We start from the raw sequence: 24352 nt of genomic DNA, 5'->3' as shown, positions 1-24352 counted from the left end.
AGAAGAGAAAATGATTTAATAAAATAGTATTACTATAGATTGTACCAAAGTGACTAGTCTGTACAGGGTAAATGCACAACATCGATCCCATACTCTTTGCAAACTTGTATTAAAATAAACGTCACTTCTTACTACTTAGCCTAATCCATCTTTTGTGTTGAGGGTAGCTTAAGTACTAATGCCCACTAACGACCCTGCCTGACGTCCTTCTGTCAGTAGTTCTCAAACATAAATAATATTTGCTACAACATACTTGGGTTAATATAAAATAAAATAGAAATTAAGAAATGCCTTTTAGTTATGTCACACAAGCAGTTTGTTTTTAATTCTACAGTATGTGCTAGCGATACAAACCATTTGTTTATAGATTTAAATAAAATAGAATAAAATAAAACTAAAATATAAAGAAACATTTTATTTATATGTATTGTTCCGTTCAAAAGTTAAGGGGGAAGGACTTTTAAAAACCGCACTGTATATGTTTGCAGTAACAAAACGTAGAAATATCCGAAAATAAAACTAATAAATAAGTTGAAAATAAAAGAAGTCATTGTATTTAATTTCGTGTTTAAGTAATCGTAATTGTACACCATTATATTTAGTTCCTGTTTCTGCAATCGCTGTCACAGTTTCTGCTTCACTATCATCATCATCATTATTACCGTCACTGTCATCACTATCTCCGTTATTTATATTTATTATAATTGGTTCGATATCATCCAACAAATTGCCAATTTCCCACATTTTTTTTCTGTTGCTATTACGTGATTTACGTAGTTTTTCCATTTCTCTGGCGTAATGACCTGGTACGCTACTGTAATTAAATTTTGCATTTCAGCTTCTTTAAAATTCGCGTTGCGTCCAGCTATATACCGTTTCACTTCACTCCAAACCATTTCGATGGGATTGAGTTCACAGTGATAGGGTGGGAGCCTCAGAATCTTCACATTGTGCTTTTTGGCAATATCTTCTATTATGTACCTGTCATATTTTGCTTTGAAACCCTTGACTACATGAAGTAACTCGCATTTTAGGTGGTCTTCAAAAAATAGGTCCTTTGACAGAAGCCATTCTTGAATATCTTTTTTTAGTGTTGAACTGTTGGGAATTTGTTCTGACTTTCTGCTGTGATAGGAGGCATTGTCCATTACCACAACAGTTTTTTCTGTCAAATTTAGCATTAAGTTATTTTCGAATCAATCTTCGAAGGTCGGTCCATCCATTTCGTCGTGGTAGTCCTGAGTATTTTTCTTTTGCCAAAAACGTGAGCTCTGCTCCATCAACAAATGCACTGGTAGATCCTGCGTGCAATAAAACGAACCGTGCACCACGAGCTGTTGGAGCTTTTAATCCTGTTGTCAGACCACGAACAAAAGCATCGCGATGAGATGTAATTGTTTTATCAATCCATTATTTTTTCACACTGTGCCCGATATTTACCCATGATTCATCCAATTACACTATGTTGTATCCTTCTGCACGGTATTTACGAATTGCGCGTAAATAACGATGACGCCACGAGATGATTTCTGGTTTTTCAATCAAAATTGAATTTCTGCCACGTTTTATAAACACAAAATCCATATTACTCCGCAAGCGATGTAGCGTGGCCCGTGAAAAGTTGGGCAAAGTTTCTTCGACATTTACAACAGCTAATACGGTGTTTATTGTTAGTGATTGTATTGTTGTTGGTGGTATGTTGTCACGAAAAAATTGATTAACTATTCTACGAATTTGGCCCCTGATACCTTCATCGTACTTGTTATCACGAGAATTACCAACCTTTCGCTTCTTGGGCCTGCTCTTTGGAGATTGTAATCCAGCAGGTGATGAATATTCTTTGATGAAACAGAGTCTTTTCGCAAACACCACTCATTTCTGACACTTTCCTAGTTACACTTGATACAGAATCGTTGTTATCCTGATTAAGATGATAATTAATAATATTCATTAGTATCTGCTTCTCTGAAAGTTTCAGAGCTTTTCCACGTTTCCATTGAACAATTTCCTCCATTTTGCGGTAAAAATTCGGCGTCAAATATAACAATAGCCAACAACAGAAAATAACAATAATTGCCAACAGCAAATCACAACAACAGCCACCAACAAATAATAACAATAACAAAACAGTAACAGTACATCTAAGATGGTACAGATAATCGTAACTCGAATATGTTTACGCGCTCCGAAGAACAAATAAAGACTAATTAAGGCCCTGGATGTATCAAGCTTTTAAACATATTCTGTACAAGAATTACTCTAATTGCTTCTTAATTACAGAATAACAGAAGAAAGTATTTGCAGTTGATATCAATCAAAATTACAAATTCCTTACACATTATGGCAGTAATTAGCACCGCAGGGACATAAATAACATTTTAAATTTGGCAGTTAGTAGAAATTACCGGAATTATTTTAAACTTTAAAACAAATGTTTAATTTATTTAATGCACATTTTACTATACTACTGCTACTAATAAAAGTTGATAAGTTACTATTAGAAACAAATAATGTATAGTATTATGTAAAATTATTAGCAAACGATCCGTTTATTTTGAAAGACAGACAATAGAGAACGCCATCGCTCACTGCATAAAACTGGCAACGTCTTGGCGAAATTCCCATAAGGTTAGCATTGCATATCTTACCCTGTTCAGACTAGTCACTTTGAGACAAAGTATAGTATTATTATTATCTAGAAAATTAGCTGATTGCCCCTCCTCTTAACAATGCTAGACCCGCTGCTGGTTGTCGTAGGCCGCCGAGGTTTGATTTGAAAACATTAATTTTTTTTAAATTCGCCGTCGGCTTCCCTACTATTATTACCTTTCCCTATTAGTTTAGATGTTAGTCCCCATGTCACCAACGTTGAGGTCCTACAGCGCATGACAAAAGAAAAAGAAGTGCTTAATTTAATTAAACAACGTAAGCTTGAGTACCTCGGCCACGTGATGCGGAACGAAGAAAAATATCGAATTCTTCAACTTGTTATGCAGGGTAAAGTATTTGGCAGAAGAGGACCGGGACGCCGTCGTATCTCGTGGTTGAAAAATCTCCGACAATGGTTTGGGATGACCTCAGCGGAGCTGTTTCGCAGAGCAGTCAACAAAACCATGATAGCCTTGATGATCGCCAACATCCGGACCGGATAAGGCACTGAAGAAGAAGAAGATTAGTTTAGAAATATATTCTAATTTTTATGTATTTAAATAATTAACCATTTACTGTGTGTTTTATGTTTATATTATGATATCAAACATTCTTGATAATCTTATCAAGTCAATATTTTGTTAGAATTTCAATTTATGAAGCTATTTTCAGGAAAAATTAATACATTTGCTGATAATGAATGTTTAGTGACAAAACAAACTTCGAAATGTTTGTTCTTAATTTAAATATATAAAATATTCGATCACCAATTGAGGAGTTTGCTGTAAGAAAGATGCAGCTTCATATTTGGTAATTGTTGGGAAATTGAAAAAACTGTTTTTTAGTAAAAGTTTTTATTTTAACCCGAAAGACATAATATCAATCGATGAGAAACAGATTTAGTCAATACTTGAGACTATTTCAAGTAGATAAAAAATAAGGAAAAAATTGAAAAAAAGTTGGACCTGCATCTTTCTTGCACCAAACACGTGAACTAATGCTTCTTTACCATCATTTTTGAGAAAAAAAAAAAACAAATTCCCAACAAAAACTCTCATATTCGGTTACAGCAATCAAACGACTATGGTTTGCCTACTACACAAATACGAAAAAATCTGTAAAAAGAAACAGGTTGGTGTCAAAAAAATAGCATTCAGAAAAAAAAAAATAAAACATTAAACACACGGGCAAACACATCCTTCATTCATGTACCTGGTAGTCATCATTCGTTTCAGATGATTCGGTTTTCTGGTTCTCTGCCATGGCTGCATCACTTGTGAGGGTGTAAAAAGCCATTTGGTCCATAGGAACGAATCGTGTTGCCAACTGCATAACATCTGCATATTTGGCTTTTTTTACCGGTATAGGATTGCAATAGACAGGAATATCAGAAAAAACTGAGAGGTCGCTGTCAAGATTTGGAATAAGTGAAAACTCGGAAGGCCAGTAGATATACTGACTTTAATACCATCTAAATGTTCATTGCTGTTACTGGAAAATTCAGTATTTGGAAATCTGGAATCTTTGCTTTTCTGCATCTGAGATAACGTTTTTAAAATGTCCTTCATAGTGACCACTAAAGTTCAGGATCATATTTTGGTTTACCAGAATGGAAATAAACTGTTTGGATGATTGTTTAAAAAAAATCAGCATATTGTTGGGGACTAAAAACGTAGTCCTTCTTCCTTAAAAACTTCTCAATAACTCCAAAGCAGCAATCACAGGGAAGAAAGCTATGTCCTGGCTTAGAAAAGCGGTGCTCTATCTTGTCAATAGACCTAGTTCTCACCAGCAAATACAGAAACTGAATCATTACTGAGTTTTTGTTTTGCGCAGCAGCGTTATCGGAGAAAAGGTTTAAAAAAAATTTTACATTTCTAGGGAGTATATTTTTTATATAGTGGTACAAAAATGACACTACCTCGTTTGGTGACTTTCGAGCCGTAGTTTCATTATACATATAAAAGTGTGCTTGATTTGTCTTACCAGAATGGACGCAGAAGTTGTATGTCCACAACTGGCGTTTGTAGAAAACTTCTCCAGCAGGAATTTTTGGAAGTGGAGGGTTTGGTTGGAATTCAAAGGTCAGAACCTAGACTTCGTCGCTATGCTTGCACAGTGTGGTTTTCTCCTTCATCTCCTTGAAAAACAGATCGGCCTTAATTTCATGCAACTTCTTTTCCGCTGCTAAAACTTTTCGTTCATTTTCGTCGATGGTCACATCGAGTTTGTTATCTAAGACATTACATATTTTGCACGCATCTGATCGAGGTGAGCCAAACCTGTTGTTGAAGTTTTCTTTGAAGTGTCGATAGTAGAAGTCATAGGGAACTTTAGGTTTATATTTAGGATTTCTAACACTTTCTGGTTCGTAAAGTTCCAAAAAGAGTTGATGCATCTTCTTTACATTTACTCGCCTTGGAAAGCTCTTGATTTGCATGTTCACATTTTTGAGTGTTTCGTTAGATTTTCGGTTGGGTCTATTTGTATGCTTTCCTTTGTTACTAGGTGACGCTGCAATATGTCTGTCATGAAAAGTTTGAGCAATGAGATCTACACGTTTCCTTGATATGCCGTGGATTGAACGAAAAGTATGTCTACAAACTCGTTTGGATAGCTTACCCAGCTTTATAAAGTATTTGTGGAAACAAGTGCGGTCTTGCCTTTTATTGGTCTTTTTTTGAGTTCTTTGAATAGTAGTAGTTTGAATCAACCCTCCCAAATAGGTATTTTGCAAATCTTTGTCGCCTATCTTGTTAAACTTTTGTAAGACAACTTTTCTTGTTTCCTCGTCCACATTCTGAAAACACTTGTACCTGCAGTTGTAGTTCAATCCTTAGTAGCCTTTTTTTTCATATTTCTTTTCCAGAGAGTGAGGTTGGCACTTTTTCTATTTTTGGTTACAGGAACAACTAGGGGGTTCTATGTTGACAACAGGTCTAATGTATTGTTTTTTACAGAGGTACGTTTCTTCTTTGGATGCTTCCTCCTAGGTCAGACAACCAACGAATCAAACACAACAGTCTAATGCGACATCATTATTAAAACTTTCATCAGAGCTTGTAGCTTCATAGTCTGACTTACTAGCGCTAAACGGATCTGACTCGGTTTCATTCATTTATACGTGGCAAAACGCACGCCACGCAGTAATGATAGCGATCAACAAAACAAGTCAAAACAAATCAGCTGCCCTACCGACCCAGCGCCAACAGAAGATGACTTTGCATTCCACGAAAATCACCGAACATTCACAATCCTTTGGTGCAAAAAGGATGCAGGTCCAGAGCTGCACACTTCTTGCACCAAATGAGTGAGGAGGCAGATCCATAAAGACGTATAATTCCTTTATTTATTATCGGATCTGCATCGTTCTTATACCAGTCAATCCGCCAATTTTTTTTTTAATTATGCCATATATTTCCACCCAAAACGGTCTAAAAATGGAGCTGCATCCTTCTTACAGCAAACTCCTCAATTGCTAGAAATACTTTTACCAAATTCAATAACTACCTTTGTCATCACGAAACTCCTTTGGATCTCCGTATTTGCATTCTAAAATGCTACATATGGTCATACATATTGTGCGGTAGCGAGATCTGGTCACTTGTAGATAAAATAACAACTCTTATCTACAGCACCAAGTTCGCTAAAATACTCATCCAATTTGGATTTGAATATCCAAAAATTGAATATTAGATGGTTTTTACGGATGAAATAATTCTGTAAGTTTAGAACTAAGTTCGCTAGAATACTCATCAATTTGAATTTCAGTATCCAAAAAGATGGTTTTTATGGATCAAATAATTCTGTAAGTTTTCAAATTTTTGGAAGACGTGGCAACATTGCTAACTTCGCTGCATTGTTCCAATTAATCTATTTTAAAACGTATCCAAAAAGTAAAAGAAATAAACCCAGTGTACATTTTAATGTATATTTTCTCTCTTTGAACAAAATTATTATTTGGAGATCAGAGGAGGCGGTCCATAAAACCATAAAATGTAATGCACCAATTTTAATGTTCATTGCTGATGGCATTGCGACAGAAACCGATCGTCCGATTTCCGATTGAAGCAGCAATGCGCATGCACAAAGGTTATGTGCGTAGTTGCGACTTGTAAAGAAGCAAGAAGGAATTTTAATGAAATCACTTTATATGAAAAGACTTTAGGATATCTTTAGTATTATCAAATTAATTAACTACTTAATCTTTATATAATGTTTAGTTAGCTTTCTCTGATTTTTTCACAAATATTTAGACTATCTTCTTACTTAGCCATTACTCATTTACTCATTATTTTATATATTTTCCTCGTTTCTCTTTTATCAAATGAAATGTTTATATGTAATAATAAATATATGATGGAAAGTATTTCTTAAATATATTTTTTATTAACTTTAAAAAATCATTGTCAGTCAGTCGCCAAGTTGGCTGAATGCATAGACATGTGAAGGCATTTCGAGAAAAAGAAGAAATAAATGCAAATTGATCTCAGATGACTCAGTTAACCTTCTATGCATTAAATCTAAATCGAGAAAAAGTGTACCATTTTAAAATTATTGTACAAAATATCATAAAAATAGTAAAATATGTTCATAAAGTAACATATGCACGAGTATTTATGTAGCTACAAGTATTTTAAACCCTATAAACTCGATCGAGTCGTAGCAAAGTGACGACAAAGGTCGATGGTCGATCAGAAAATTAATGGTGAGGTGAAGCCCATTTCACATGAAAAAATGTTGTAACAAAGTGATTTTGTGATTTAAAGTGATTTTTATTCGTTTTCTAGCGATTTTATGTTATTTGAAGTGTACCAGAAGGTGTCATTAATTCGACAAATGACTAGAAGTGCGAAAATACTGTGATCACTGAATCGGAAGAAGGGTATAAGCAAGAAATGTGATATATTTATAGAATTGTTTAAAAGTCGGACAGAAAATATGAGTGGCCGACCAAGAACTACTTCTTTTGCAGAAGGTAATAAGCAAGCATTGAATCCACCTATAGGTGATATGAAAATTAGCAGTGGAGGTTATATAGGGAAAGATGGAAGTAAAGTGACGACTGTAGTGGCGAGGCCTGGTCAAGGGCCCGATCGACCTCAGGAAGTATCTTACACTGACACCAAAGTCATTGGAAATGGCAGTTTTGGAGTTGTGTATCAGGCTAAATTGTGTGACACTTTTGAGTTAGTAGCTATTAAGAAAGTTCTGCAAGATAAGAGGTTTAAAAACAGAGAGTTACAAATTATGCAGAAATTAGAACATTGCAACATAGTGAAACTTAAATATTACTTTTACTCTAGTGGAGATAAGAAGGATGAAGTGTATCTCAATTTGGTTCTGGAGTACATCCCTGAAACAGTGTATAAAGTGGCAAGGCATTACAGTAAGGCTAAACATACAATACCAATCATCCATATAAAGTTATATATGTACCAATTATTTCGTTCATTAGCCTACATTCATTCATTAGGTATATGTCATAGGGATATAAAACCACAGAACTTGTTGTTAGATCCAGAGACTGGAGTGTTAAAATTGTGTGATTTTGGAAGTGCAAAACACCTTGTCAAAGGTGAACCTAATGTAGCTTATATTTGCAGTAGATATTATAGGGCACCAGAGTTAATTTTTGGTGCTATTGATTACACCACTAAAATTGATGTGTGGAGTGCAGGCTGTGTTTTGGCAGAGCTTTTATTAGGTCTGCCCATATTTCCTGGTGATTCAGGAGTAGACCAGTTAGTGGAGATTATCAAGGTATTGGGAACACCTACCAAAGAACAGATCAAGGAAATGAATCCCAACTACACAGAGTTCAAGTTTCCTCAAATCAAATCACACCCTTGGCAACAGGTATTCAGAGCTAGAACACCACCTGAAGCAATTGAACTAGTAGCAAGATTATTAGAGTATACCCCTTCTTCTAGAATTAGTCCATTACAGGCTTGTGCACATTCTTTCTTCAATGAACTTAGAGAACCAAATACTCGACTTCCAAATGGAAACAAGCTACCACCTTTATTTAATTTTACTGAACAAGAATTAAGCATTCAACCAACATTGAACAGTATACTGTTGCCAAGAGGTACACAAGAGGCAGCTAATCCTCAAGAGAGTTCATCAGCTGCTAGTCAGGAAGCCTTGGAGGCAACAGCAACTCTCCAAGCAGCAGCTGCTTCTGGTATAGCTTAGTTAATAGTTAGTTTATTTGTGCTAGAATGTTTAAATTTACACTTGTCAAATATAATACCTAAAATACTTCACTCTACTGTAGGGATCGACCCATTTAATTTTATTTTGTTTGTCGATTTAGATAATTTGAAGGCTGATGTATCACTTTATAGGTCTATTGGCCACATTTGATATGTTTTAGTTTAAATAATCGATATACACATATGGCTTGGTTTGAAAACACCTATATAATCTTTATATACAGAAGCATATATAATATATATAGTTTAAGTCAAATTTATCACTGTAAAATTCTTGTAATTGGGGCAATCTAGTTAATAAATTTATCAAATTAGTTAATGTATTTGTAATTCTTTGGATTCAGTATAGTGGAAAATATATACAAGAAATTTTTATGTCCAATTTTTACAGTTGAGTGTGAAATTCATAAAATTTCGAAAAGGAAAGTATTTTTTGATTTATTTAACATTTTATGTACAATTTAAACCTACAACATTCTCTTACATATGCAATTTATGCAGTATAATATATTTATGAGTGATGTATATTAATTTATTTATTTCCTTTTGTATCTTTTTAAAGATCATTTTGCTACAGTATTTGTAACTTCAAACAATCCATTTTCTATTTGTTTTTTATTACCAATTGACTGAATCATGTTATTTTATCATCAGCAACTCTACACATGAGGATTATTTAGAATTTAAACAATAAAATTGTTGTTTAAAGTTCATCATTTGGTTGTTTTTGTTGTTTCAACATGTTACTATTTCTATATTGTTTTAGTCGTGTTGTATTTTCACTGCCTGCTCTTTAGTTTCTCTTTATTGTTATTTATTATGGCTGACATACCTTGTTTGTATTGTTGTTGTATTGTTGTCATAATTAACTTCTATAGACCAAAATCTGTTATCAAAATGCCTGTTTTAATGCATCCTTTACTACCTGTTTATTAGTTTTTTAAATTCAGCTTCTATTAGAGATCATTAAGAAATTCCTTACTTTAATTAAATGAAATAATGTGAACATTATGATACATGTTGAAATTATATAAATTTCTTTTGATATTACTATCAAATCTTCTCACAATTGCTTTATTAAACACAGAAGAACCAATTTTAAGTTGATCTTAAATATTTAAGAACAATTTTGTGAGCTTATGGCATCTTTATAGAACCAGTCTGTTCATATTAATATTATATCATTTGTATAAACATTGTGTATTGTAATTTTTTCGATTAATAATTCAATTTCAAAGAGAATTTATCGAATATAGATGTTTAATTTTGTCAAGTAAAGGCTATCTTTACAAGCAGTTAAATTTTGAGTTACCATTCTTATATTAAAGGGGGACTTGTATAAAATCTTCATAATAAATACTGATTTCTTGGTAAACTGAATTAAAAAAATTTCAAATACATTTTTTTAATATAGTTTGAAAGATATGAATTATATATATCAACATGTTCACTGTGTTACAAAATTTATTACTTTTATAATAACTGCGTTACATATCTTTGATAAGTAGTGATTTATTTGACAGTCTCATATATTTCTAACACAAAATTTTCTTTTACATCTTTTGTACAAAGCTTAATTTTATTTGTAATATATCACTAGCTCAAACAGTTATAAAAAGACAAAGGAGTAATCATTTTCCTATTGGAAAAGTGAGGACAATATTTAGGTTGTACAGTATAATTAATATTTAGGTTGTACAGTCACTCTACTAATTTTTTTCTGACTTCCTCCTTTTTTAGGTTAGTATGACAACAAAATGATATTTAAGTCTGTTGTACAACTTTCATAATTTTCTTCCAGGTAACTTTTTATTTGGTAAAATAATATTTTACATTTTATCTGTCAGTAAGTTTATTCATGTCAGTTGGTAGTTCATGTTTCTTTCCAAGGTGGCGCTAGGTGCTTAAATCTAAATTAACATATAAAGCTTTACATTATTTATTAAATCTTATCTTAATTACAGCAACCAATTTTTTTGGCAATTTTGCGAAAAAATTAATCATATTATTAATTATATTAATATGAAATTAATATTATTAGTATTATGTCAGATAGATGTCTGCTAATTACAGTAATATTCCTCTTCATTGTTTTTCTCTCCAGACCAAGTTTAAAATATGGTTTTCTATAAATGTCTGAAGTTGCCTAGTAAAAAGGTCATGTCGATTTATTTCATTTTGAGGAAGACAAGATTACTTGCTTTATTAAATTTCACAGATCCATTTCTCAGTGGACTTCCCTTAGAAAGTATGAAATTTCATGACCAATTCTTTAAAAAGAGTCATTTTTTGAAATATGTTATTTTTTGGTTTTGTCCTTTGAATGATCGAAATGTTCTAACAATGTCACAAGGTGAGTGGACATTGGAATTTCCTTTAAAATAATCACTTACCAGCTGTTTTCATGTCAATATTGTCTTCAAATTAGAGGGAGGGATAGTTTATAAAAAAAACTTGTATATTCTCCATTGGGCAAAATAAAATAAAAAAAAAAAATAAATAAAAAAACTTAGACTTACGATATTAAGATAGCCAAAACCTCTTCTAATGAAAGATAAAACTTTACGACACTCGCTTGATACATTCTAATCAGAAAACTGTGCTGCTTATTATATTGTAACTTGGAATCGGAAAAATTTTAAACAACTTATTATAAAACGAAGCACCACTAAGAGAAAAATTATTCTAAAACAATAACAGGGTATACCTTTCAATGCAAAACTCACAATGATGTGTGTAATAGAGACCTCATGTAACAAGGGAATCCCTGAATTGCAAACCCTCACTTTACTGACATCTGGATGTGAATAGTTAATATTTAATTATAATAGTTAATAATAGAAATTTTTGGATGAAATACAAACTGCACAACTTTAAAATTGCATAAAAAGAGACCTTATTGTATTTTCTATTTTATCAATTTTGTGCTTCTAGTAAAAATCTCATATCACACATACTTCATCTTCTTATAACTAAATATAATTAATTGATAACCTACATTGTAATTGATTTGTAATGCAGTTAATGTGTCAAGAATATTTTATAAATATTTCACGAATTATTTAATTTTAAAACCATTTATTTTAGCTGAAGTGTTAGATATCACCTTACATTTAGTATTTTATTAGAAAAAAATGCCAGTGTGTTAAAAAATAATTAAAACCAATGAAATTTATTGAAAAAAATATATAGATTATTTAAATTTAGATGAGAAGTAAAAATGTTTTAAATATTTATTTAGTTTTATCATTAATTTTAATAGTATTTTTTAATTGTTATCGGTAGAATTATGTTCATGTAAAATTTTTGTGTGTGGAAGATGAATATACAGGCAACCCTAGCATCTCTTGCAATTGTTAGTAAAGTCAGAAATAGATGAGTATTCTGTATGTAATATACATGGTTTTTCTTCTTACATTCTCCTGGTAGAAACCTGTGAACACTAGTTTAAAATGTATTTGGATCTGCAATTTCAAATTAAAAAGATCTCAAATAAATCAATCAATGTGTTAATGTAGAGCTGTGCTACAGTAAATATTGGAAAAGATGACATATACATTTGTAAATGCACTTTTTTGATCCCATAATCGTCTTATTTGATGCAAGGCAAAAGGGCAATTTTATTCTTCGTTTGTGGTGTTTTTTTTGGTCAATTTCTTCCTTGTAAAACAGCAATAACAGTATATAATATTCGCCATTCTTCATTTCTTAAGATATAATTAATGAATACAATACCTTCCCAAAATAGAGAAGCCAACAGTGTTTATCGTGACTAAACAATTCCTAACACACTTTGAATCATTAAAGCAAATTGATTGTGTAAATGTGGCATTCACACATATATCTTCCTCATTGATGAACAATATTCCACACAATGGCAAATACAATGCCTTTTAATATCTTTATGCCCTCAGCTAGTAGTTGCAAGTTCAATGTATGGTCGATTTACTTCAACATTTTTTTAACTTTTTTAATGTCTGGAGTAACTGCAGAATTTGGTCGATGACCAGAGCGTTTAGCATTATTAATATTTGTACTGCTGTGTATATCAGTATACCCTGAATAGTTAGTTATAGGAATCATTTGTCTATGTGTATTCATGTAAATTAATTTATCTTATTTTCACTTATAACCTCATTGTCACATGATTTCTATGATTTTTTTACTATAGTATTGCACATGAACATCCTATTTGTCATCAACAATATTTAGTTGTAGTGCAGTATCTGTGATTGCTGCTTTGTAATCATGTGTGGAATATGAAGTAGGTATAATATAGTGAAATTTTGTTGTATTTATAATGATCAATGGTTTTTTGAAGTTAATAAATTATAATAGTTAAATAGACTCAATCAATAGTGTTTTAAGCCCAAGTGACCTAGTATACAGTGAAACTTCGCAGCAGTATCAATTTTTTTTGAAAATTTTTATTAGGACATGTCATTATAATGTCCAAATGGATCTGTGAATTAAACAAGAATTTGCTGGTGTAATAAATCGACCTATGGATGAGCAGTACAGCAAGAGATAGGGTTGGTGTTCAATGTTCATGCTCATTCCATTGATTCACACTGGAAAAGATTCAACAAGATCACACTTGCCATTGTCAAGTCACATAGTAACGCTTCATAGTATCCTTGGCAAAGCTTCTTGTGATTGATCCTGTCAGTGTGTAGGTAGGCGGGGTCCTACTAGTCTGTCTTGTGGTCTGATGTATTTTTGACTTTTTCTTTAATACTCTGATTTCGCGTTTTCTTTTAATTTCAATGTTAGCTAGCATCATAGTTTCTTCTTCTTCTTCTCGTAGCACTACAACCCGGGGTGGTTTTTGGCTGACTGCACAACTTGCTTCCATCTTGAACAGTCATCCATAATAGTTGGGTCAGTGGGTAGCCCCATTGTTCTTAGATCTGACCATATATTGTCTCTCCATTGCCTTCGTGGACGTCCTATGGGCCTTCTTCCTGTGGGGGCTTCCTCCCATATTAACTTGACAAGGCGGTTATTAGGGAGTCTATGGACATGGCCAGCCCATCTTAGACGTTGGGATTTAATCTCTTGGACTATATCGGTCGCTCTGTACATCTGCTTGACCTCCGCATTTGTTCTCATTCGGTATTGGTTGCTATTAATGTCGTGATAAGATTCTTCTGAGGATTTCCCTCTCAAAACATCAAGTTTTCTTTCAGTTTCTTTGGTCAGGGTCCACGTCTCACACCCATACATGAGCACCGGTCTAATCATCGTTTTATATATTCTAATCTTTGATGTTCGTGTTAGGCTTCTAGATTTAATAGTATTGTGGAGGCTGTACATACTCGTACATCTGTTTGCTGCCTGAATTCTTCCTTTAATCTCTTCCGCGATATCGTTATCTGAAGTGATTGTTGCTCCGAGATATTTAAAACTCTCCACTCTTTTAAAGTTATATGGGTCTATTGTAACATTTTGCCCTATTCTATCTCGTCCCTTTTGTCTGTTGATGCACATTTATTTGGTTTTCTCTTCGTTTACGCTTAAACCAGTTTTTTTGCCTCTACCTCCAATTTATTAAAAGTCTCCTTCACATTGGTGACTGTGTTTCCCACAATGTCAATGTCATCTGCGTATGCCAGTGTTAATTTTGGTCCATTTACTGTCAGTAATTCTGTTTTAAGTTCTGCTGCTCTTACCGCTTTCTCCAGGATGATATTAAAGAGGAGATGTGACAGCGCATCTCCTTGTTTCAGACCACTGCTTATTTCCAAAGATTCTGAGAGTTTGTTACCTATCCGTACTCTGGATCTACAGCTATTCACAGATAACAAGCTGGATAAGTTTTGCCGGAAATCTATGAAGAGATTATGGATAGTTCTATTGAATTCCCGTTCTTTTTCAAGCAGCTGTCTTAGAGTAAAGATCTATGGTCGATCTAGGTTTTCTGAAGCCAGCTTGGTATTCCCCCATGAAATTTTCTACAAACGGTGTCAGCCTACTTAATAGGATGTTCGATAAGATTTTATATGCCGTATTAATGCCTATTATTATATGCCTTTTTATGGATGGGGATTATTACACTTTCGTGCCATTTTGTTGGTATTTTCTCTTCGTTCCATATAAGTGTTATTAGTTTGTGTATTTGTCTATGTAGAATTTCTCCTCTGTACTTAATGAATTCAGCCAGTATATTGTCAGAGCCTGGAGCTTTTCCGTTCTTCAATTTGTTAATTGCTTGCAATGTTTCATCTATTTTGGGGTCCTCTACCGGTAGGTCCACCCCAAAATATATACTCCATGTTCTTCCATTTGATGTATGTTTAGTAGTCTTGAAATATTCTTGCCATGTTTGGAGCCGTTCTTTTTCATTTATTATTAATTCATCATTTTTTCTGAGTACAGACACGCATCTAGGTCTGAAGCCTTTCTTTTCGTTTGACACTGATTTGTAAAATGCTACTATTTGACTGTTGCCTATTACTTTCCATTTCTTCATATTTCTGTTGTTCGTACTTTCTTTTTTTCCCTCTAATTAATTTTCTTGTTTCTCGACGTGAAGTTGCATAGTTTTCTTTTTGCCGTTCCTTGTTGAAGCATAATGTTTCGCTTTATCTGTCTGTCGTGTAGTTTTTCTTGACATTCTCTATCAAACCATTTCCTTGTTCTCTTCCTGCTTTTTCCTATTATTAGTTCTGCTGACTCCGTAATTGATTTTTCCATTTATTGCCACAGCCTTTCGACATCATTGCTCTGGTCTACTGTATTTAGATGTTGTTTAATTTCTTGTTTGTAATTTTCTCCGATTTCTTCATTATGCATTTTCTCGATGTTCCACTGTCCTAATGCTTCGTTGGCCTTAGGTTTCTCTGAAGATATTCTCAACCTGATTTTTGCTCTTACTAGGTGATGGTCTCTATCTGCATCTGCTCCCCTGAGGCTTCTTACATCTAGCACATTACTTGGATGTCTAGCATCGATCATTACGTGGTCAATTTGGTTCCGCGTGGAGTGGTCATTAGAGACCCAAGTCTGTTTACGAATGTTTTTATGTTGGAACATAGTAGACTTTACGTAGTTTGGTTCAGGTTTATTGTATGCCCTGTGTTTGAGACATGTGCAAGGGACGACGTTTTTTCTCTCTTTTCGATGTTGTCTTCGTCTAACATTAATTCTTCGGTTGGTCTATCCGGTGTACGATTTGTCACAGTCCCCACGTACGTTGAATCTCGTATACTCCTTTATTTTCTAACGATTTTTTTTGTTTTGGCGGATGGTAAAATAGTTGAGATTTTTCTGTCGGCATATTGTGTTTTCTTAGCACTCTTCCTATTTTCTCTGTTGTTCCCTTTACATTGGTAGAATGGCTTTTGCAATCGGTTTTGCGTCTTCTGTTTAAGTCATTAATTTTTTCTCGAGCATTATGGGCTTTTTTAAATGGCCAACAGAAGACGCAAAACCGATTGCAAAAGCTGTTCTACCATATGTAAAGGGTACAACAGAGAGTGCTAAGAAAAAACAAAATAGAAACGATATTTAATACCGACAGAAAAAATTAAACTATTTTACCATCCGCCAAAACAAAAATATCGTTAGAAAATTAAGGAGTATACGAGATTCCATGTCGTTACTGTGACAAATCGTACATCGGACAGACCAACCGAAGAATCAATGTTAGACGAGAAGAACATCGAAAGGAGAGAGAAAATCGTCGTCCCTTGCACAAAATGTCTCAAACACAGGACATATAATAAATCTGAACCAAACTACGATGCTAGCTAACTTTGAAATTAAAAGAAAACGCGAAATTAGAGAATCAATAGAAATAGAAAAAAATCCGACAGGCTAAACCAAAGAGATGATGCTCAAAGGCTTTCAACAACATGGAAAACGGTATTAAAGAAAAAAGTCAAAAATACATCAGACCACAAGACCGACTAGTAGGATCCCGACTACCTACACACGGACAGGACCAATCACAAGAAGTGTTGCTAAGGACCGTTCGAGAGAACACGCCTTGATCGGCTATATAAGTAACTTCATCGACCAGGAGAGTCAGTTTGTTTCAAGCACTAGCAAGCAAAGAGCGGTACTACCTGACTTGACAATGGCAAGTGCGACCTTGCCGAAACTAAATGGGGAACTAACCGATAGTTTCAGGGTCACAAAGGGCGTGAGACAAGGCTGCATACTAAGCCCAATTCTATTTAACATCTATGGTGAATGGATAATGCGGAAAGCTACTGAGGACTGGAACGGTGGCATCACCATTGGCGGGAAGAAGATTTGCAACTTGAGATATGCAGATGATACTACTATCCTCGCTAATTCTGAAGCTGAATTGATTCACCTGCTACAACGGATAGAAGACGTAAGCTTAACGATGGGCCTTAAAATAAACAGAGATAAAACGAAAATCATGATAATTGACAGAGCTAACAACAATCAAAATCATCTGGTCATGATAAACAATATCGCTGTTGTAGATAAATTTGTGTATCTGGGCTCATTAATAACCAACAAAGGAGGCTGTACTGAAGAAATAAAGCGGCGGTCAGCAATCGCAAAAAGCGCTATGGCAAAATTAACAAAAATTTGGAAAAGCCATGAAATAACTACCGATACAAAAATGAGACTAGTAAGAAGTCTAGTTTTTCCAGTTTTTACTTATGCATCGGAATGCTGGACCCTTACTGAGAAAGACAAAAAGAACATAGATGTATTTGAGATGTACTGCTGGAGACGAATGCTGAGAATACCGTGGGTGGCCCGAAGAACAAATGAATCCATATTGGACCAGCTAAACATAAAGAAAAGACTGAGAACACAAATATCAGAACAAATAATAAGCTATTTTGGACATGTGCTTCGAAGAAATGGTCTTGAAAAACTTACCATCCAGGGAAAAGTAGAAGGCAAAAGAAATAGAGGTAGATCTCCCACACGATACACGGACCATATTGTTGCTACCATTGGCGCTCCATTGTCAGAATGTGCTAGAATGGCAGAAGATAGAAAAACGTGGAGGAACATTGGGAAATTTAGCTAATAGCTTCATGATATCACGATACCTGCATCAGGTCAACGACTAAGAAGAAGAAGATCATTTGTCCACTACATTTCACAGTAGGTACACCATAAATCAAAGCGTATTAAGTACGATAGTTGTACAGAAACACACAAATTTGTCGAATTAATGGCTCAAGAATAACGAAAATTATAATAAAGTTAGGTTAAGATATACAGCGAGACAACCACCGGTGCGAGCGAAGTATGGGCAGTCGACACATACATTCGGCGTGCATTCGGCTTCTTCTTCTAGAGTGCCATATCCCTACTGAACGTCGGCGACTACCATGCTTATAATATTGTTATACTGATCTCGGTCTTGCGCTACGTGTAGTAGCAATTGGTCCGCTGTCAAACCTGTCCACTGCCGCAAATTCCTCAACCAAGAGAGTTTCTTCCGTCCTATCCATTTCTTTCCTTCGATTTTACCGTTGAGAATTAGCCGAAGGAACTCATATCTTGGTCCTCTGATTATATGTCCAAGATATTCTAGTTTACGCCTCTTAATAATATTTAATAGAGTTCGTTGATGTCCCATTCTTCGAAGAACTTCTTCGTTTCTGGTTCTGCTAGTCCATGGAATTTTTAGTATCCTTCGATACAACCACATCTCAAACGCCTCGATTTTATTCATGATATCGGCGTTTAAAGTCCAAGTTTCACATCCATACAAAAGTACAGACCACACGCATTTGGCTATTCGAGTCAAATTGAGTCAAAAAACCGATAAGTGAACGGATAGACGTATTTGCTTATGCGTGTGAATAAAGCAAATAATGACGAATGTACTCTCCACACTTCGTCTTATGAGGTCGAATATGGCGCATAACGCATAGCGAAGTGTGGTCCCGCCATAAGATATGTAGTAATTATTTAAGAATCGTTGGTAAGTACAGCTAAATACTAGATAATGACTAAAATATTTTGAACACAAGTTACGGTAAGCAGTTCTTGAGCTCTGTATCGCTGTTCTGATTCTTCTGGAACATTGTAAACAATCGTAGAAACATATTTATACATTTTTAAAATTTGTGTGAGTAAAGTTGTCACTAATATCTAACTTAAGCAAAAAAAGCTACATGTTACTTCTATTTGTTCGTTTAAAGTAGACCAAAATTAATTGTTTGAAAGAGTTATATGTGTCTCTATTACGTCTTTCTCTAAATTATTGTTTTTTAAATAATTATTCTTATGTACAGTATAGTAATTAATTAATTAACAAGATAATTTTTCGACTGTTCTAACAGCCATTTAAATTTCGTCATTTTGTGTCATGTGGAACAATTTCACCCAATCATGTCAACATTAGACTGATAATTGCATTCAGTGCAATTTTCAATCCCTATGACAACACGATCGAGTTTGACAACTTCATCCAAATAAATTTCAAAATGTCAAACAACGAATCTAATGTTAACTTAAATTTTAATAATTGTACTTTCACTAACTGTACTTTTAATAAATAAATGTTTCGTAATGTTGAGTTATGATTTTTTTTTTCGAAAAATTATCAGTAGTAATATCCCTAGGACATTGATAACAGACGAGATAATTTCATGACAATCGAAAGCTCGTTCCTTGGTAACAGCACGAAGCCGAAGGCTGAGTGCTGTTACCAAGCAACGAGCTTGAGAAATTTGTCATGAAATTATGAGGCATTCATCAATGTCCGAGGGATATTCGGCGGATAATTTTTCGAAAAAAAAAAAAAAAATCATAACTCAACATAACGAAACATTTATTTAATAAAAGTACAGTTAGTGAAAGTACAATTATTAAAATTTAAGTTAACATCAGATTCGTTGCTGTTCTCTATTATACAAGATCTATTACCACGCATAATATTTATAATCATTTATACTTTGAACATTCTCATTGCCGAAACGTGACATTTTGAAATTTATTTGGATGAAGTTGTCATAGGGATTGAAAATTGCACTGCATGCAATTATCAGTCTAATGTTGACATGATTGGGTGAAATTGTTCCACATGACACAAAATGACGAAATTTGAATGGTTGTTAGAACAGTCGAAAAATTATCCGCCGAATATCCCTCGGACATTGATGAATGCCTCATAATTTCATGACAAATTTCTCAAGCTCGTTGCTTGGTAACAGCACTCAGCCTTCGGCTTCGTGCTGTTACCAAGGAACGAGCTTTCGATTGTCATGAAATTATCTCGTCTGTTATCAATGTCCTAAAAATATTACTACTGATAATTGTTTGTCGTAAATGTATATTATGTCATTATACATTAATTTAATAAATATCAAATTAAAAAATAACCTTTGTAGGTACAATTTTTTGTGTAGTTTTGAGGTAGTGACCAAATTACTTGCAGATTATATATGAAATAATATACATATTTGTTAAGTACATACATATCCTAAAAATATTGTCGATTCTTTTATTTCCTCAAATCATTAAAGCTTTAGAATGTTAAATTTCTATTTTCTCCAATACACTTCGTGCGAATGTGGAAAAATGCCCCATTAGCTGGACAAAAATGCATTTAAGAAGTCTAAACTGATGAATAAAAATAAATTTTTCAATTACAGTCAAATATATAGTTCATCTTTTGTATAACAGAGAAAGTTTCTTGAAGATCATAAAAACTATTAGTAGTTATAAAGAATAGTTAGATATCTTACAAAACCTATAGACATAGGCAACGGAATAAGACAGATGAACTTATTAAGCCCTATGATCTTTAATTTAATCAGGAATGAAGTCATAAAAAGCGTCAACACAGAAAGATTGAAAAAATAAGTTAAAAGACTCTTCTTATTCAGGTGACGTAATATTGACTGTCCAAGATGAAGATAGTCTACAAAGTCTAGTCGACGGATTCAACACAAGGACAAAAGAATTTAATATGACGATTTGAACTCGGAAAACCAAAACAATCATTTTGACAACTATGAGCAATGATACGTTTTTTTTGTACTAGGACAGTTGTCCGATTTCTTGGGTAGTGACCTGGCAGATGGATGTTTGCAACCAGGCTACATCTGCGAAATTGGTGACTGGAAACCTAAAAATAAAACTACGTACAAGACACCGTATAGCCACATGGAACGTTAGAGGTTTGTTAGAACCAGGAACTACATATCTTAGAAGGAGAGCTTATGAGAAAAAAAGTAGACATGTGGAGTTTCAGAAACCCACTGGGAAGGTCAGGGTCACTGGGAATCCAACTACTATAAAATATTCATGTCGGGAGCCAATAAAACCGGTCAAAAAGCCGTAGCAATATTGGTACAGAAGAACCTGGCAAAATGTGTATATGAATACTTTCCAATAAATGACCAACATCCAATAAACAACAACAGAAGATCTGCTGAAAGGAACAGTTGGTGGGTTTGGAATAGGTGAACGAAATGAGAGAGGAGAAAGGTTGTTACAATTTGTCATCGACACTGAACTTAGTATTATGAACACCATGTTTAAGCATCATCCGCGAAGACTATCAACTTGGACGTCACCAGGGAGAAGATATAAAAATCAAATAGATTATATTCTTGTCAGCAAACGATGGAAAAGTTCAGTAGTCAACGTAAAGACAAAACCAGCGGCTGATTGCAAAACAGACCATAAACTGTTACAATCCGAATTCCGTATCAAATTTCGTAAAAAAACCGAAACAAATAAAACAATTAAATATTCCAGGCTAAAGATCCTGGAAAATACAAAGAAACACTAAGACTAATGTAAAATGTGGGGAATACTGAGATAAATGGGTACCCCCAAACATCTAATATACCTACTGAAACAACTGTATATCAACAACACAGCAAACGTAAGAGTCAACAACATTCTTCTTCTAGGGTGCCTGTCCGTTCCGAACGTTGGCGATCATTCTGGCTATGATGACTTTGTTGGTTGCTATACGAAATAGCTGTGTTGAGCTCTTTCTATTCCATGCTCTCAGGTTGAAGCCAGGATCAGGTTAGCAAGCCAGGATAGTCTTCTTCGTCCTGGGGCCCTTTTTCCTTCAATTTTACCTTGCAAAATGCATTGAAGTAGCTCGTATCTGCCTTGATCAACAACATATGCTCCAATAATTTTAAACTAAAAGCCGGTGTTCGTCAAGGATGTATTATCTCTCCCACGTTATTCAATATGTACAGCGAACACATCATGCGCATTGTATTCGACGGATGGCAAGGAGGAATATCAGTGGGAGGCCGAAAAATCAGCAATTTCCGCTTTGCTGACGACACTTTAGTACTAGCATCATCAACAAATGACCTTGAATACATCATGAAGAGACTATGTACTATTAGTCGTTAATATGGACTTAAAATTAATGTACAGAAAAACAAGGTAATGATAATCGATCGAATTAGAGATAACCAGCCGGAAATACGAAATGTAGCGGGGTTTGTGGTAGCGCGTAAAGTGGTAAGCCGTTTTAATTACTTACGTTCTGTTATCACAAACAATGGTAGATGCGAAGAAGAGATACGTCGACGCCTTACAATGGGCCGAGCAGCAACGGTCAAACTTACTAAAATCTGGAAAGATACGGACATCACCAGGAACACGAAACTGCGCCTAGTACGGACGCTTATCTTTCCTATCGCTACCTATGCGTCAGAAACTTGGACCATTAAAAAGTCCGACTAACGACGTATAATGGCCTATGAAATGTGGGAATGATGCGCATACCCTGGACAGCACATCGCACAAATGTCTCAATATCGACAAAACTCGACATCAATACTAGGCTTACCACAATCATCAACCAAATTATATTGAGGTACTTTGGACACATTACCAGACGAATGGAAGGCATGGAGAGGTTGGTGGTTGAAGGCAAGGTAGATAGTAAAAGAACTCAAGGAAGATCGCCACTCCGATGGTCAGACCAAATAAAGTGCGCTACCGGTTACTCTCTGTCTGAGACAGCACACCGCGCCCAGGAGAGAGAAGAATGGATAGCAACCACTCGTCAAATACCATAATGTCACCACATCGTTACGAATGATAAAGGATAGAGGAGGAGGAGAGAAAGAGGTTATTCGACCCAGAATGCCATAGAACTTAAACTAATTGTAGTACGGCACACCGTAAATGCCGTCTGACCATTAACGTGTAATACAACGAAAAGATCGTCGAGTAAAGAGATTTGGAGGAACAAATAAGGAGATAAGAGCATTATCTTCTTTATTACTGGCGTAACTCCGAAAAACCCGCCCAAGCATGGAGAGAGAAGTGAGAGATGAATAAAATAACAGGATGTCTTAATAGCACTATATGTATGGCCTAACCGACATTTTAAAACTGAGATAAAATCAATAATGAATAAAAAAGAACACAAAGGCTATTATAAATTGCGAAGATGAAAATAGATGAGAATAATTATAGTAAATACGCTGAAAGGCCGAAAGAAGGGTAAAGACATCAGAAGAAAATGTTCCTACAGGGTAAACGAATGTAAACGAATAATTTTGTAAGTAGAATAGACCAGACTAGAGTCGTCAAAAGACCAAGGGGTAAAATATCAAACAGTAGAAGAAGTATCGGCATACCGCGCGTAACAACTTACCATAGAGAAAACTATCGGTCCTAGAATAATCAGAATTGCTTATAAAGGGAAGAATTCAACACAGAAAGCAATACAATACAAAATCAAGTAAGCCAATTTTCTGTTTTTTATGGTGTTAATAATTTCTTTGTCTTTTCTTAGCCTCTGGAGAATAGTTATGTTACTTGTGTGGTGTATATATGAGACCCTCAACATACGTCGGTAGCACCACATTTCAAATGTCTCTAATCGTTTTATGGCATCTTCTGTAAGGCTCCAGCTTTCTACTCCATAGAGGACACCAAAGACTTAACATCTGAGAATTCTTATGCGCATATTGATACTTAAAGATAAATTACAGAGAATCTTCCTAAGGCTGTTAAAAGAGCTTCTGGCTTTTTCAATACGAGTTTTTATTTCGTAGCTGTGATCCCAAGTAATCTTAATATTGCAGCCCAAATAGCATATTGTTTCCACTCTTTCTGACGGTGTATCGCCTATTGTAATTTGGGCGTTTATGTTGGTGTTCTAACTAATGATCATTATTTTTGTCTTCTTGCAATTTAGTTTTAAGCCGTATTTGTTACATACTTCTACAACGTTATCAATCATCCTGCATATCTAATATTGTTTATAAGTTGGCCACCTTTACTGCTCCTTTTTCGACTGTGAAGATCTGGGTTAGTTCATTTTCTAATCGTACTGTTGCTTTTTGTTGGAGATATAAGTTTGAGATCAGTCTTATATCCTTACTATCGAGCCCTGATGTTTTTAGGATATCGATTAGTTTCCCATGTGGGACTTTATCAAATGCCTTCTCGAAATCAATGAAACATGCATACACGTCGCAGTTGACATCCCTGTCTCTTGTATTAGAACTTGCAAACTAAAAAGGGCTTCTCTCGTTCCG

At 34.5% G+C, this 24352-nt stretch overlaps 2 protein-coding genes across 2 annotated transcripts in view; both read left to right on the top strand.

The window, feature by feature from the left end:
- The window catches only part of LOC140451367 (SET and MYND domain-containing protein 4-like), a 60218-nt gene that overhangs the window by 5210 nt on the left and 30656 nt on the right, over positions 1-24352 (top strand). The window lies entirely within an intron of this gene.
- Positions 7153-9181, top strand: LOC140451369 (glycogen synthase kinase-3 beta-like). Its single transcript, XM_072545128.1, has one exon. The coding sequence runs from the start codon at positions 7591-7593 to the stop codon at positions 8845-8847; it is 1257 nt and encodes a 418-aa protein (XP_072401229.1). The 5' UTR covers positions 7153-7590; the 3' UTR covers positions 8848-9181.

The sequence above is a fragment of the Diabrotica undecimpunctata genome, chromosome 9 (assembly GCF_040954645.1).
Source record: "Diabrotica undecimpunctata isolate CICGRU chromosome 9, icDiaUnde3, whole genome shotgun sequence".
Classification (NCBI taxonomy): Eukaryota; Metazoa; Arthropoda; class Insecta; order Coleoptera; family Chrysomelidae; genus Diabrotica; species Diabrotica undecimpunctata.
Note: the sequence above shows the minus strand (reverse complement) of the source record. Positions and strands in the feature narration are given on the sequence as shown.